Source organism: Dendrobates tinctorius, unplaced genomic scaffold, assembly GCF_039654945.1.
Source record: "Dendrobates tinctorius isolate UK_male_01 unplaced genomic scaffold, ASM3965494v1 ptg000051l, whole genome shotgun sequence".
Lineage (NCBI taxonomy): Eukaryota > Metazoa > Chordata > Amphibia > Anura > Dendrobatidae > Dendrobates > Dendrobates tinctorius.
The window spans coordinates 4,310-19,329 of NW_027361719.1; the positions used below are offsets into that span (position 1 = coordinate 4,310).

The 15,020-nt window shown below is 44.0% G+C and overlaps 1 protein-coding gene across 7 annotated transcripts in view; it reads right to left on the reverse strand.

The window, feature by feature from the left end:
* Positions 1–228: 228 nt before the first annotated feature.
* Positions 229–15,020, reverse strand: part of LOC141091243 (histone deacetylase 7-like) — a 247,764-nt gene continuing 232,972 nt past the window's right edge. For all 7 annotated transcript variants that reach the window (XM_073576669.1, XM_073576671.1, XM_073576670.1 and 4 more), the window contains 6 exons: positions 14,041–14,164; positions 12,192–12,379; positions 11,570–11,767; positions 8,517–8,733; positions 8,266–8,399; positions 229–7,307 (listed from right to left, as the gene is read on the reverse strand). In XM_073576669.1, coding sequence (XP_073432770.1) covers positions 7,095–7,307; positions 8,266–8,399; positions 8,517–8,733; positions 11,570–11,767; positions 12,192–12,379; positions 14,041–14,164 — 1,074 coding nt within the window. In that variant the 3' untranslated portion in view covers positions 229–7,094. The remainder of the gene's footprint in view (positions 7,308–8,265; positions 8,400–8,516; positions 8,734–11,569; positions 11,768–12,191; positions 12,380–14,040; positions 14,165–15,020) is intronic.

Sequence of the window (15,020 nt, forward strand, 5' to 3'; positions counted from 1 at the left end):
AGAAAAGGCACAGAAGTGATCTGACAGTGTCACTTCTGGAGGATGTATTGATTACAGAGGAAGGGGGCAAGATTTTGGTGCATTTTATTATCTAAATCTATTTGCTTATTAGGCCTCTTTCACACTTCATTTTTTTGCATCAGTCAAAATCCGCCAAGAGGACGGATGCCGGATCCGTTTTAGAACTGATGACAACGGATGCCACCCATCCGTTTTTTTTTTGAGAGAGAGAGAGAGAGAGAGAGAGAGAAAGAGAAAAAGAGAGAGAGAGAACCAGAAATAATTTAGGCTTAAATCAGTGTCTGGACGTTACAAGCTCCGTTTTGAAATCTTTGAGGATGGTGACGGGCAGCAACTTTTGGCGGATCCGCCAAAAAAACGGGTGCAACGGACGGCAATCCGTCACAATCCGCCATTAATGGAAGTCAATGGGGAAAAAAACGGAGCCTCAAAAGAAAATTGCAGATCCGTTTTTTTCAAAACCTGGCGGATTGTGACTGATTGTAAAAAACTGAAGTGTGAAAGAGGCCTAAGGAAATAGCAATAAACAAAAGGTAAAAGTAAAGCCGGGTCCATTCCAGTGTAGTAATGTTTTTGCAATAATCAGTTTGCGGATGTGAGTGGCTCAGTGAGCAGCTCAGTGTGCGTCTGATGCGGGAGCTGCGGCCATGGCATGCACTGTACTCATCCATAAAACGACCTGCAGACTCTTAGGACTGGAGTAAGATTTGTGGCGTCAAGAACGGCACCGCTGGTCATGAATTTGACAACCGGGTCCCTTTCCCGCCCCACTTCTGTGCACTTTGTTGTAGCTAGGCAAAATAGAACGCCAAAACAAGCTGAGATCTATCACAGGTGATTGGAGAAATAGATCCTGTTCATAGAGGAATGCTGCTGTTGCCCTCCCCCGACATGAGGTGACTAACTAGCTCCTGTCTGGCATCTGACCGGTGACTAATGAGTGTTGTACACAAGGTGTCCGCTCATCCCCGCATTTCCCACACCACTATTAGTGCAGATGGAGTCCCCCCAGCTCCCATGTTCCCGGGCACTCCGCCGAATGTTTTCATGTGTTTTAGTCCTGCTGCAGTGCCCCCACAATGTGTGTCTGCAGGACGGGGAGGCCTTCCTGCGGAGGGCACAATGCTGTTTGTTTTCCTCCATGTCTGGAATCTCTGACTCTTGTTTTCCTTCTCTGCAGGACATTGGTTTATGCGGCTGCTGTCATGTAGTATTAATAGAAATCCTTGTTTTCGTCCAGCGAGCCGGGACATTTATTTTCATGTCTCTGCTGACATTACGAGCCTGTTTTCCTTTCAGCTAATCGAAAGCTTTGTGGATAATGTGAAAAACACTGAGCGCTCCATATTGGGGCAGGTTATTGTGCAGGCGGTGTGTTTATATCGCAGAGCCACGTGAATCCATGGCCATGTTATTACCGTAGGGACGAACACAGGCTGGAAACAGATGAGCACAACGCACTTGCACCATTCTACCTTCCTGTTTTGTTCTAGGACTGACCCGAAATGGCACAATAGCTTCACACCGGCCGACAGCTACAGATCAGCTGTGCTGTAACGCTTATGCCTAGGCCTTCATGTTCACGGTAGGTAATGTCTATTCATTTACCATCACTGTACATAATATTACCATTAATCCCTACAGAAAAGAGCAGCATCACCAGCATATCCTACACGTAACTGGTCAATGCTTCAGAAGACGTCCATATTGAAAATTCGGAAAACTGGAATCTCATTACTGGATCCATTCAAAGTTATGTGAGGAGAAGTAGTGACGTGACAGCTAGAATGTATATACCGTAAATGCAAGCAATTTCTGAAAGCATTGTCTCCATCATTGATTACCAGGCAATGCGCCATACACTTTGGTACAACAGCTCAGTCCCATTCATTTGAGAAAGCAGCAGTCCCAGGACCAGCAACTACAAGATGTAAGGTACAGTGCCTGGCGAACAATGAAAGGGGATGTGGCTCCATTTTAACTGTGAAGTCCAGTTCACATCTGACATTTAGGACTCGCTCACATCTGTATAAAAAAAAAAACGCTCCGATGTTGATCCAAAAAAGTAGTAGGAGTGCCATGCGAGTACAATGTGATTTTTCTCACCTACCATCTGTACTACATACGTATGCAATGCATTTTTAACACCAACTTTTAACTCCCTCCTCTGCCCACCACTGCCCCCTCCAACCTCCCCCATCTTTGCTAAGGACTTTGCCACACACTTCAAAAATAAGATCGACCAAACAAGGTAAGTCTTCATTGTTCAACCACCACAACCCCTTTGTATAACAGACCAATGCCCAAATCCCATAACCTCACTCTCCAACATCACTGAAGGGGAGCTTATTTGTCTCCTCTACAAATCGCGCCTCACCTCCTGTGCACTCGACCCCATCCCTCATCCCACCTCCTCCCCAACCTCACCACCACTCTTATCCCTAACCCACCTCTTCAACCTATCACTAACTTCTGGTACCATCCCTTCTGCTTTCAAAACATGCCACAATCACGCCTATCCTTAAAAAGCCAACCCTCGACCCAACCGTCATGTCCAGCTATCGCCCAATGTCACTGCTCCCATTCGCTTCCAAACTCCTGGAGCAGCACGTCCACGCTGAACTTTTCTCACACCTCTCATCCAACTTGCTCTTTGACAATCTACTATCTGGTTTCCGTCCCCATCACTGCACTGAGACAGCCCTGACCAAAATTACCAATGACCTACTTGCAGTCAAAGCTAACGGACAATACTCTATACTCCTCCTTCTAGACCTGTCCTCTGCTTTTGGCACAGTTGACCACGTCCTCCTACTACAGATCCTCTCCTCCTTTAGCATCAAAGACCTCACCCTATCCTAGATCTCCTCATACCTTTCCAACCGCACATTCAGCGTCTCCTACAATAACCTCCTCATCCCACCCTCTCTCTGTTGGGAGTCCCCCAAGGCTCTGTTCTAGGACCCATACTCTTCTCAATCTATACACTTGGTCTGGGACAACTCAAAGTCCCATGGATTCCAGTACCACCTGTATGCTGATGACACTCAGATCTACCTCTCTGGCCCAGACGTCACCTTTCTGCTGTCCAGAATCCCGGAGTGTCCATCAGCCATATCCTCCTTCTCCTCTCGCTTCATCAAGCTCATTGTGGACAAATCTGAACTCATGATCTTTCCTCCATCTCACAGATCTTTCTTACCTGACCCATCACAATTAATGACATCACGCTTTCCCCCGTACTGAGAGTCCGCTGCCTTGGAGTAACCCTTGACTCTGCCCTGTCCTTCAAACTGCACATCCAAGCTCTTTCCACCTCCTTTGGTAGGGCTGGCGGAACGCACCAAATTATAAAATAATAGTAGGTGCGTTCGCAGCCCGGGGTCTACCGTGCAGAGATGATACACTGCTGCTAGGTAATGGCGGAAGAATAAAGCGGCGTAAAAACAGTCACACGTGGGTTACGTCATCCAATGTGAACAGGTGCGAACTCTCTTAATGCACGGAGTCGCACAATAGCTGAATGTAGATGCCGGAGCCTGTTTAGCTCACAGAGTCCGGCCAAAAGAGCGCACAGTGTACGGCCACAGAACTCTACCCCAAGGACACGGGGTTAGAGTCCTTCTAGGCCCACTGAGCGCGCGGCGTCGCTGCCGCGAGCGCCGCTATAGACGCTGGCTATGAAGTGGAGCATGTGCACGGAGGCGTGCAGAGTCCCTGGTGAGGACTGATGCCTCGCTCAACCTCTGTCCTACCTACACCTAAGCCTGGGCGCTAGCAGGCTAGGCTGCACAACACATGCGTACCAAGGATGCATACATCACTCACTCCACATAGTCTGTAAAAAATACAGTCTATCCTAGCACATGGCCGAGTGGCCATGCGAACCTTTTATAGCCGCGAGTGTCCGGGACCTTCCTGGATTCTCGGATGGGCCAATCCGAACAGGAGCAGGACCTGAGCACGTAACCTTCGATCTCCAATGGGAGATCACTCCACGGGCATGCTCAGTGGCCCGACATGAGGACTTAGTCCCTGGAGAATCTCACTGCTGAGCAGCATAGGTGTGCCAGAGGTGGCAGCAGCAAGCAAACCCACGGAGCTGGTCTGGGCAGAGTGCCTGGACTGACGAGTTTGCTGAGCAACCTCCTCTGCGGCTGGAGAGGAATGGGAGACCGCTGGTAGCAAGGCTCAGGATTCCCGCTGTGCAGCGACAGGAACCCGACGCCTAACATCCTGTCACCTCCAGCTTAAAAATATTTCCAGAATCCATCCTTCCCTCAATCTACTAAAATGCTTGTGCATGCCCTCATCATCTCCCACCTCGACTACTGCAACAACCTTTTCTGTGGCCTTCCTGCTAACACCATCGCACCTCTCCAGTCCATCCTTATCTCTGCTGCCCAACTAATTCATCTCTCTCCTCGCTACTCCTCCACTTCTCTCCTCTGCAAATCTCTTCACTGGTTCCCATTCCCTCAGCGTATCCAGTTCAAATTACTAATACTGACCTACAAGGCCATCTATATCCTGTCTCCTCCCTATGTTTCTGAACTAATCTCCCGATATCTTCCCTCACGTAATCTCCGGTCCTTCAAGACCTCCTTCTCTCCTCCACACTTATTCGTTCCTCACCCAACTGCCTACAAGATTTCTCCCGAAAATTCCCCATCCTTTGGAATTCTGTGCCCCAACACGTCCAACTATCAATCATGGAACCTGAAACCCACATCATCAGGAAAGCTTACAGCTTGCAATGACCCCGCTGCCACCTCACCACTACCGGAGCTACCGCCTCACCATCACCAGAGGTGCTGCAACCCCCAATCTACTGTCTCCTTCCCCACCATCCTTTAGAATGTAAGACCACAAGGGCAGGGTCCTCTCTCCCCTCTATATCAGTCTGTGATTGTTAGCTTGTTTACTGTAGGTGATATCTGTAATTTGTATGTAACCCCTTCTCATGTACAGCACCATTGAATCAATGGTTCTATATAAATAATAATCTTTTACTGTAAGTTTCTATGTAACTTAAAGCTAGTTTACAAACCTAATAAAGCAGTCTTATATGGAGTCTCATAGACAGCAGGGTTATTCAGAACCTTTGATGATTGGTGCAGTTACTGACGTCACCGCTGTTCAGAGCCGCCGAGTCTCGCTGAGCGCCTGTGAATAGCAGAAACTTAACGTGCTGCTATTCCCAATCGAAAGGGTCGGATTCTGGGATCCCCATGGACTACGTTGGATCTGCGTGGGAACAGTTATCTAATTGTGAACGACGGACTGTCTCTTGTTTTTATTCCAGTCTTTTTAGGTATCCTCTTCTGGACTACTTCGGATTCCTTGGATTATGGCTGCCCTGCATGTGTTTGTTATTTTTCAATAAATTGGTGAACGAAGGATAGTGTGGAGGTGTCTTATTTCGAAGTGTTTATTTCTGTGTGTGTTTTTATTGTTGATTACTGGGTTAGTAATGGGAGTTTCTGATAGACATCTCTCCATTACTAACCCCAGGGGTTGATGGCAGCTGTGATTTTAGACAAATAACAGCTATCATCAACCCCAACTACCATTACTGTGATGGCCACCGCAGTAGGGTAATCAGGAAGAGCTGGACAAAGCACCAGAATTGGCACATCTCATGTGATGCACCAATTCTGGGGCAGCTGCGGGATGGTATTTTTAGGTTGGGAAGGGCCCAATAACCAGGGCACTGTCTCTTTTGAAGCGGTCTGCTTCATCTTTGCTGGTTTGCAAAAATAGGGTGGACCCCACGATTTATTATCTTAAATTAGACTAAACACCCTTAATGCCACATGAAAGGCACTAAAAGGGTGCAAGCTTAATAATTTGTGGGTGGATTGTGACATTAAATATCTACAGGATATCTATCTATTCTGAGGGTTCTGGCTGTGAATTTACTGCACTTGGCTGATGAAATTTTCTGGTTCCTTTGAGATGTGTGCGAGAAAAAAAAAAAAATGGACAGCATATGCATGATCTGAGTGCCATCCGTTTTTTTTCTCGCACACATTGACATGCATTGGCAAGTCTTGTCCGATATTCGCAGACACTCACAGCATGCTGTAATGTTTTTCTCATCCAAATTCCCGCCCCCCCCAAAAAAAAAAAAAAAAAAAAAATCGCAGATCAGCACTGACTTACTGAATGACATTGGTACAAGTGCAATCCGAATTCAAATCTGATTGCACTCGTCCGATTTATACGCTGATTTGAGCGAGGCCTTTTGATCTGTGTAGGAACCACAATTTCAGACTCCTTTCCACAACACCATCGCGACATACATGCCCATAAGGCGGTTGAGTTTGGGTCTGGAGATCTGCAGCCATACAGACCATGAATGACGGACGTATGAAACTGGCCATATGTAAAGTGAATGGCATTAGGTGGATGGCCTAGATACAGTACACCTTATATGATGGACTTACATTCTACATCCCACTGAATGGTTCCAGTTATGATACCTTATTTACAGGTTAATCTATTTTATGGGGGACCAAAGCCAAAGCCATCAACATCAAACTCCCATAAAACCCCATCCACTTAGATATATAGATCCTCACAATCAATTATCAGGCGGTCAGTCTGAGCTTTAGGTCTGAAATGATTCCTGTGTGAGCAAAACCCTTCCAATCTATACTTTACACGCAGTAGTTATTTATACAAGAGCGTAGATAGACTCATGGAAATTAATGGATATGGATTCTTTGTGGGACATTTTTTCTTCTGTATGTATTTTGGGCAAAAAATAGTTTTTTAAATTGGGTTTTATTTAAAATTTTCCCTGGTGGGCTGTAGTACAGGTTAACTAAGAATCCATTTGTGAATTTGTTCTCAAAAAAGTTTGGAAATCTTATCTGTCTTTTACTTCGCTTCTATCAGCTGATTTCTGACCACATGAAAGTTAAGGACAACTTTGATATAATCTGTATTCATGTATCAGCTGACAGGAGATCAGGGGCAACATTCTAAACGAAACCCAATCGCAAAAAATATTTTAGCCCAAGATATGTGGAAAAAATAATATTTTATACAAAAGGTGTCCATTTCATTTAGTGTGGGTTGAATGCTGTATATATCAGATGTGTAATATTCTTATCATTGCTTTCCTTGCTCTGTGTGATATCCAGGGAAGCACGAGTACCTGCGAGCTTTCGATTGTCCAGTTTCAGTCTATTGTGAGGATTGGTGCCATAGAGAAGAACATGCGTCTCTGTATGAACAGACTGTAGCTCCTCCAAGGATGCTTTCCTACCACGAATACACTGTAGAGAACCAAAAGAGAATTTCAGCCTCAGCTAAGTAATAGTTATTGCTAATAACTCTGTCCTGCTATAGGACATAATAGTAATGTCCATGTCAAATGCGGGTGCAGGCTCAGGCGCTGACACCGCTCAATACTGGGCAGCTGTTGGTTGCTATACAGCCACCTACTAGCTAGTGCTGATTGCTGCTCTTTAACCATTTAACTTCCCATGTCAATCAAGCAGAATGTCAATCAAGCAGAATTAAATGGCATAATTAGGTGGCACAAAAATTTTAGTAGCCATTGCTGCCGACACCCATCTTGCAACAAAATTGTAGAGTGGCCATAGAGTGCCATTGCCATAGCAGCCATGGGCAAACAGACGGGCCCCCATCACCTCCATGTAGGTGCTCTTATGAAGCTGGACTCCATGGAGGAATAGTAATCTGACCATATACTGCAATTTTGCAGAATAATTGGTTAATTCATTAAATGATGGTAGATTTAAATCCTGACAGGACAAAAACATTATGTAAAAAATTAATATGTGTGTGTATATATATATATATTTTATTTTTTTTTAAATCATGCCCCTTTCACCAACTAAACAAAAATATTTGGTATCATCGTCTCCATAGAAGTCAGATGTATGAAAATAAAATGTTATTTAGCCCGTACATATTGAATGCTGTTGGACTTTGTGCAGGAGCCTCCAACAACAAATCCATGAGAATGGACACCTAGAGAAGTGCATCCAAACAACAAAGGCCAAGTGGGATAGCAGCAGACCCCACTGTATGTCGCAGGGGCCAATGGAAGCCGTTGGCACCACTGCTTGATGGCTTAGTTATGGTTGTATTAGTGGTGGAGGCTATTGTATAGATCCATATGTGAGAAATGGTGGTCTCCCCTTTCAGGCAGTGACACGATGAGTATAAAGCAATCTGTAGGACACTACGATAGTAATGACGGCTTACTTCACAATGGTTTCGCAGTCCTCTCTCCTGCAGGCGCGACCAGATGCTCTGGATTCTCCCCGCGTGCTCGGGGTGGTTGCTGTTGTCCCCACAGGTGCACTGATGTTTCAGCATCACAGAGTCATATACGACTCCTATATTGGAAGACGAGAGGTTATACAATGTCATGCACTTCTTTACCATTACTAGCAGAGAGTGATTGGAGCTCAGCATTCAGGGTTCAATTCATTGCTCCCATTTTTTTCTTTTACCTGTGGTGAAGCGTGGTTTGTCAGCTTGTTCTGGCACTGAAAGTGTCATGGTTTTAGAGGAGGGGTCTTGAGTGGGGAGAGAGGCTGAAGCCGGTGAAGACTTTGCTCGAGAGAGGGGACGATGTGCTCCTGACACTAGGGGAATCATCAGGGTATCCAGAGGCGCTCTTTTCACATGTTGGGGGGTGCGATGGCGGGCGGCCTCCCACATGTAGTTCTGAGAGGTACATAGGAAGTTCTGTATATTACCAATCACATAGCAGCAAACAACAACTACATCTAATATAAAGAATGAAAATTACAAACATGACCATCCACTGATAGACCCCTAAGGTTTTGTCTTTACAACACAATGGGGGGAAGTCAGTGAAAACGTATTTGGCATATCAGTGGGTATTTAATTGGTCTGAGACTGGCAATCGCTAGAACAATGTGTTGTAGTCCTAGCTAAGTGCAGGGCCGCTTAATCTTCTGTGGGCGAAACTCAATTGTTTGGAAGGCTGTATGGTTACCTGATAACTATAAAAGACTTAAAGAGAGTCTACTATCACAAAGCTGAAATGTAACTATTTAGTCCTTCATATAATTGGCTTAGCCCCTATAAAAATAATATTAGTGCTGTAAATTTTAGTAAACGTGCTTTAGAGAATAACGGTTTTATTACTTATGCAATTGAGGGGGCTTTGTTTACCATTGTTGTGACCAAGGGCTCAGCGCACCTGTAAGCCCCCTCATCCCACTCTCCTGTGTATAGCAGCCATTCGCTACATGCAGGATTACATCTACTCATGGAAGTGGCTTCATATACCTTCTCTGCCTGATATGCTACGCTACTGGGAACACACTATCTCCTGTACTTGTACCTGCACTATTGGCCCGGCTCAACTCAGGTTTTATATGTACTTTAATCATTGTTTAACATTTATTCCTTGTTAAGTTTATTATTCAATCATTATAAAAGTACGTGCTTTTTCTGGCAATTTAGACTGTTGATTTTCTATGGTGGTTATCTGTTTTTGCCCTCCTATTTGTATTGGGTTTCCTATGTAGTTATTATGCAGGATTACAAAGCAGAGATTGCCGATACTGACAGGCGAGGTCCGGGCCAGTTTTAGACCTAGTAGGGCAAAAGTTTAAAGTGTGGCCCCAAATGCTCACATATTGCATCATCAACAGAACCATTTTGGTTGTATTTATATACGATGAGTTCAGGCCGTTAAACGAGCGTAATCAACAATATTGAAGTCGTTCGACGTTTGTTTTCCAGCCTCTTTACACTGGCTGAGGAAGAATGATGGGCAGAGAATCAGCACTAGTAAATCAATCTGTCCCCATACAGTATCATTTTATCAGCAGCACATCTGCCTCATAGTCCTCCATATTGTATAATACACTCCTCATAGTCCTCCATATAGTATAATACACTCCTCGTAGTCCTCCATATAGTATAATATACTATATGGAGGACTGAGGAGTGTAATACATTCCTCAGTCCTCCATACAGTATAATACACTCCTCAGTACTCCATATAGTATAATACACTCTCCACGGTCCTCCATATAGTATAATACACTCCTCATAGTCCTCCATATACTGTAGTATAATACACTCCTCATAGTCCTCCATATAGTATAATGCACACCCCATAGTCCTCCATACAGAATAATGCAACCCATAGTCATCCATATTGTATAATGCACACCCCATGGTCCTCCTTATAATACAATGCACTGCCCATAGTATAATGCACCCCATAGTCCTTCATATAGTATAATACAATTCCCCATAATCCTTTGTACAGTATACTGCACCCAATAGTCCTTGATAGGGTATAATACTATAGTACACATAGTATAATGCACACCCCATAGTCCTCGATAGAGTATAATGCACTACTGATATAATACGTATAGTATAATGCACAGCGGATAGTCCTTGATAGAGTGCAATGCAGCCCCCATAAAGTACATAGTCCTTGATAGAGTATAAGGAGCCCCCATATGGTATAATGTAGCCCACATAGTCCTCCAGTATTACGACCACCACATCATATAATGCATCTCCCCATATAGTATAATGTACACCCCATAATCCTCCAGTATTATGGTCACCATGTACTCACTGACAAAAAAAAAAAAAATACCTTTCCCTGTTCCCCCCGCTACTCCAGTCTCTGCAGCGCCTCTCAGCAGCTCCACTGCCCGGCATAGCATGGCGTGATGAAGTGACTTCATCGCATCCGCTGTGTCAGAAGCAGAGGGGAAATGATGGGGGAGGGAGCGTCACCTGATGCTCTGTCCTCCATCATACTTTTACCTGTATCAGCATCTAAGGTGGGCGGAAAGGTGCAATAAGCCTTTGGCCACGGCATGGGTGCACCAATAGCCCCTTCACTTACATATGTTTTAAAACAATTTTTCTATAAAACACATTTACTAAAATCTACAGTACCAGTATGATTCCTATAGGGGCTAGATTACCCATTAGAAGGTCTAAAAAGTTAAACCTCAGTTTTGGGTATGACAGACTCCCTTTAATTTTTAATTCCTAAATCAATAATACACATGAAAATAAGCAAATTTGTAATATATCTCATCAGTGATCACAATCTCTAATTATCTATTTGTAATACATTTTATTAGATTTGATTCTTTCTCCTGGACTGATCTTTGATTCTCAATTCAAAGGTATAATCTTTAATATTTGTCTTCAGTGAATAGAGATTTCCCCATTACTGAAATTGGAGATACAGGAGATAGCAGTTGGTGCTCAAAGTTCTGTGGAGAGGAGCTTTAGACAGACACAGACATTACCCTGCAAGTTCTCCTGAAACAACATTAACTCCTTCCAAGTCCTACATTTGTGATGTGTAATATCTGAGCCCCACAGTGCGCTTATAAGGCCGCAGAGACGCAAGATGATGGTTTCCTTATAGTTTAAGGATTGTACTGTACACCATATTGTCCGGTATGGTTCGCATGGAACCAGTTTATCATCCACTCATTTATCACAAGGCTTTGTATACATCAATGACAGCTGTAGTAGCTTTTACCTGTGGAAGGTAGTGCTGCTGGACCACTGGCTGACTGCTGCCGTGTGCCTCGGGGGCTGCACCTCGCAAAGCGTCCATTCGGACTCGAGAAGGATTTCCTCCCATTTCCGGAGGCCTTTCATTTATAGAAACGCTATCATCCATTTCTTCTGAAGGGATCTGGCTCAACCTTGGTTTTTCACTCGTTTTTTGAGGACGCTATACGAGAAGACAAATTTGTGAAGATGGGGCAAATACAAAATTAGCTTACCCGCCCGATGTCAGACTGAAATGACAACACTTTTACCATGGACATACTAGTTATAATGAAAGACCTGATCCTGTTGTAACTGTAACGGTTGTCCTAGTTTGGCACCTAACAATGAAGACCAGCCCCGCTGCACTAGTACATAGGGCTTTATACATGTCAGGCTGCCATGTCAGTCGGCAGGTGTTACATCGGTAGCTCAGCCTCTGTACATAGCATCCTACAGTAACATCTGAAATAAGGAGGTACCAAACACCTGCACGTTGGGAAATCCTAACACTCCAGTAAAAAAACACAGTTTTATCCGACTGATCTCCACACGTCGTCAAACACGCAAGTTGATTTGTAAACTGCTAAAATACTCCCTATCCTCACCTTGTTGCCCCATTTTGCATAATTGGGGAATGCTGCATATTGCTGCTGGAAAAGTAGTTGCTGCTGGAGTGTCTTGGGATTTTGAGGAAGCGGCTCAGAACGCGTGCGACTTAATGTCCTGTGTCCCGTATGGTCGGTGCTGATAAGGGAGTGGGTGAATTGCAGCGGCACAGAACCAAGGCCTTGTACTAAAATGCAGAAAATAGTTATTCACAGATTTCAAAATATCATATCTTCACTTACCACAAGGGGGCAGTGTGCACAATTTACATACTTTCTATAGCAGTGTTTCCCAAACTCCAGTCTTCACGGGCCCCCAACATGTCATGTTTTCAGGATTCCTTAGCATTAAACAGGTGGTGGGATTATCATCAAGGCATCAAAAATTGTTGCGGGTTCTCTCCCCTGCGCAATACTAGGGAAATCCTAAAAGTATGATTTGTGGGGGGACCACGAAGACAAGGTTTTGAGAAACACTGCTCTGGAATAAGCAATGAAATTAAATCACAGGGCGTTCCATGAGCTATAAAAATGACAAGCCCTTCATATGATCTGTTAGTGGCACGGCTTACAAATGCCTAAACCACACTACCCATGTAGAAAAAGCAATATTAGCAGAATATCTAATAAGAACACCACGCCATATTACAGCATGCACAAAACAATCATCGTGGCTTGACAATGATGAGAATGTGGTCATGCTCTTTAGTTATAGACTTTGTATTAGGATTATTTCGAAAATCGCGTACTTAACTCAGTACCACTAATCCAATTTTGGATTCAGACTCTGAGCTCAGTTTGTTCGTATATTTAAATGCCTGAGGAACAGGCCCAAGAACTCCAGAAAGCTTGCTTTGTAACATCCTTTATTTTATTTTTGTTAGCCATCAAAAGGTATCATAAATACAAGATTATCTTGTTTTTCACACCGAGAGCACTATATTAGCTCAGTAAAGGCACGCCAAAAGCCACATCACAGTCAGAGCACACAAAGTGTTCCCATCATCATAACTGTCCGCATAAACCAGTGATATATGAGACTATAGTCTATAAAACCTGATCATATACTGTACTAGGGGAAAGTATCATCTTTTTTAATTTTCTCTGCAGTTGTTCAAGAACCTCCTCAGCCACCAAAAAATAAAATAAGAACAATAAATGATAGACAGAGGGGGAGGGAATGTCGCTGCTGCAGTAGCTCTTCCTCAGGGTTTCTGATCGTCTGTCATACAAAAGTTCCTGTTTTACTAGATTTGAATGACTTGATCTTTACTTGGAGAGAAGTAGCCCAGCTCTGGTTCGTCCCATACCCTTTTAGTGGGTGGTCAGAATATGAGTACAAGTGCTCTCTTCAAAGGACCTGCATTTTTAGCAAGGATGGAGAATTGTCCAAAGTTGTATGGAAAAGGCAAGAAGAGGGATAAAAACATTAAGGGCCTGATGCAGCAAAGCTTTTACGCCAGAATTCTGGAGGAAAACTTTGAAAAGGCTTAAAGTTTAGGCGCAACTTGAAGTTGCGCCAAAATCTTCTGACTTTTGGTGTTCTCGTGTCAGTTTGTTCTAGCTCAGAAAAAATGGATGGATCTGGGACGGGACGACCACCTCTCATCAATTTTATGAAGAGCAGTGGTGTTCGCTATCCCACAAGTCTTACTCCAGAATGGCTGGAGTAGGATTTGTGGCGAACTGCACACACTCAGCCAATGCTTCTGATTCGTGAACATACTTACGCCTCTTCACGAATCATAAGTGTCTGACCTCCAGCCTATCTCATCAACACCAGCATGAACAATGCCGGTCTTCATTAACAGAGTCCTGCACCCTTCTGTCCTGACTTGAAAGTACATACCTGCCACCAACGGAGTGTGTGCACCAGAGGGCTCCAGGATAATCACCGGCTGAATACGAGCAGCAGACAGGGTATTTGTACCATCATCAATACCGGGCACATACATAACTCTGGGAATTAGACCCTACGGAAGAGAAAGCAAGAGGTTTGTCACATCAATGCATACAATTTATATATATTATACCAGTCAAAGAACTACAGATGACTGCAGCTATGGACTGCAAATCTGTAATTACAGCTGGAAATATGCAAACATTTCTATGGTTATAAAGGAAGGTAGAAGAATAAGACAATATCTCAATGCTACTACGAGCAAACTCCAGTGCTGTGGAGTTGGAGTCATGGAATCGGAATAAAATGGACCGACTCAGACTCCTAAAATATATAATAAATTTGGGTACAGTAGTACAATGCAAGATGGGCTGTAAATAACTTCATAAGATTTTGGGAAAGATATGTCCTGATCTAAGGATTTAGGCTTTTAGCCGAGATGAATCTTTGCTGCACTTTATGTACATGCTCAGTAATGATCAGTGCTGTGGAGTCATAGATGAGATGAATCTGTGCTGCCCTTTATGTACATGCTCAGTAGTGACCAGTGCTGTGGAGTCATAGATGAGATGAATCTGTGCTGCCCTTTATGTACATGCTCTGTAGTGACCAGTGCTGTGGAGTCATAGCTGAGATGAATCTGTGCTGCACTTTATGTACATGCTCAGTAATGATCAGTGCTGTGGAGTCGTAGCTGAGATGAATCTGTGCTGCACTTTATGTACATGCTCAGTAGTGACCAGTGCATTGGAGTCGTAGTTGAGATGAATCTGTGCTGCACTTTATGCACATGCTCAGTAGTGACCAGTGCTGTGGAGTCGTGGATGAGATGAATCTGTGCTGCCCTTTATGTACATGCTCAGTAGTGACCAGTGCTTTGGGGTCATAGATGAGATGAATCTGTGCTGCACATTATGTACATGCTCAGT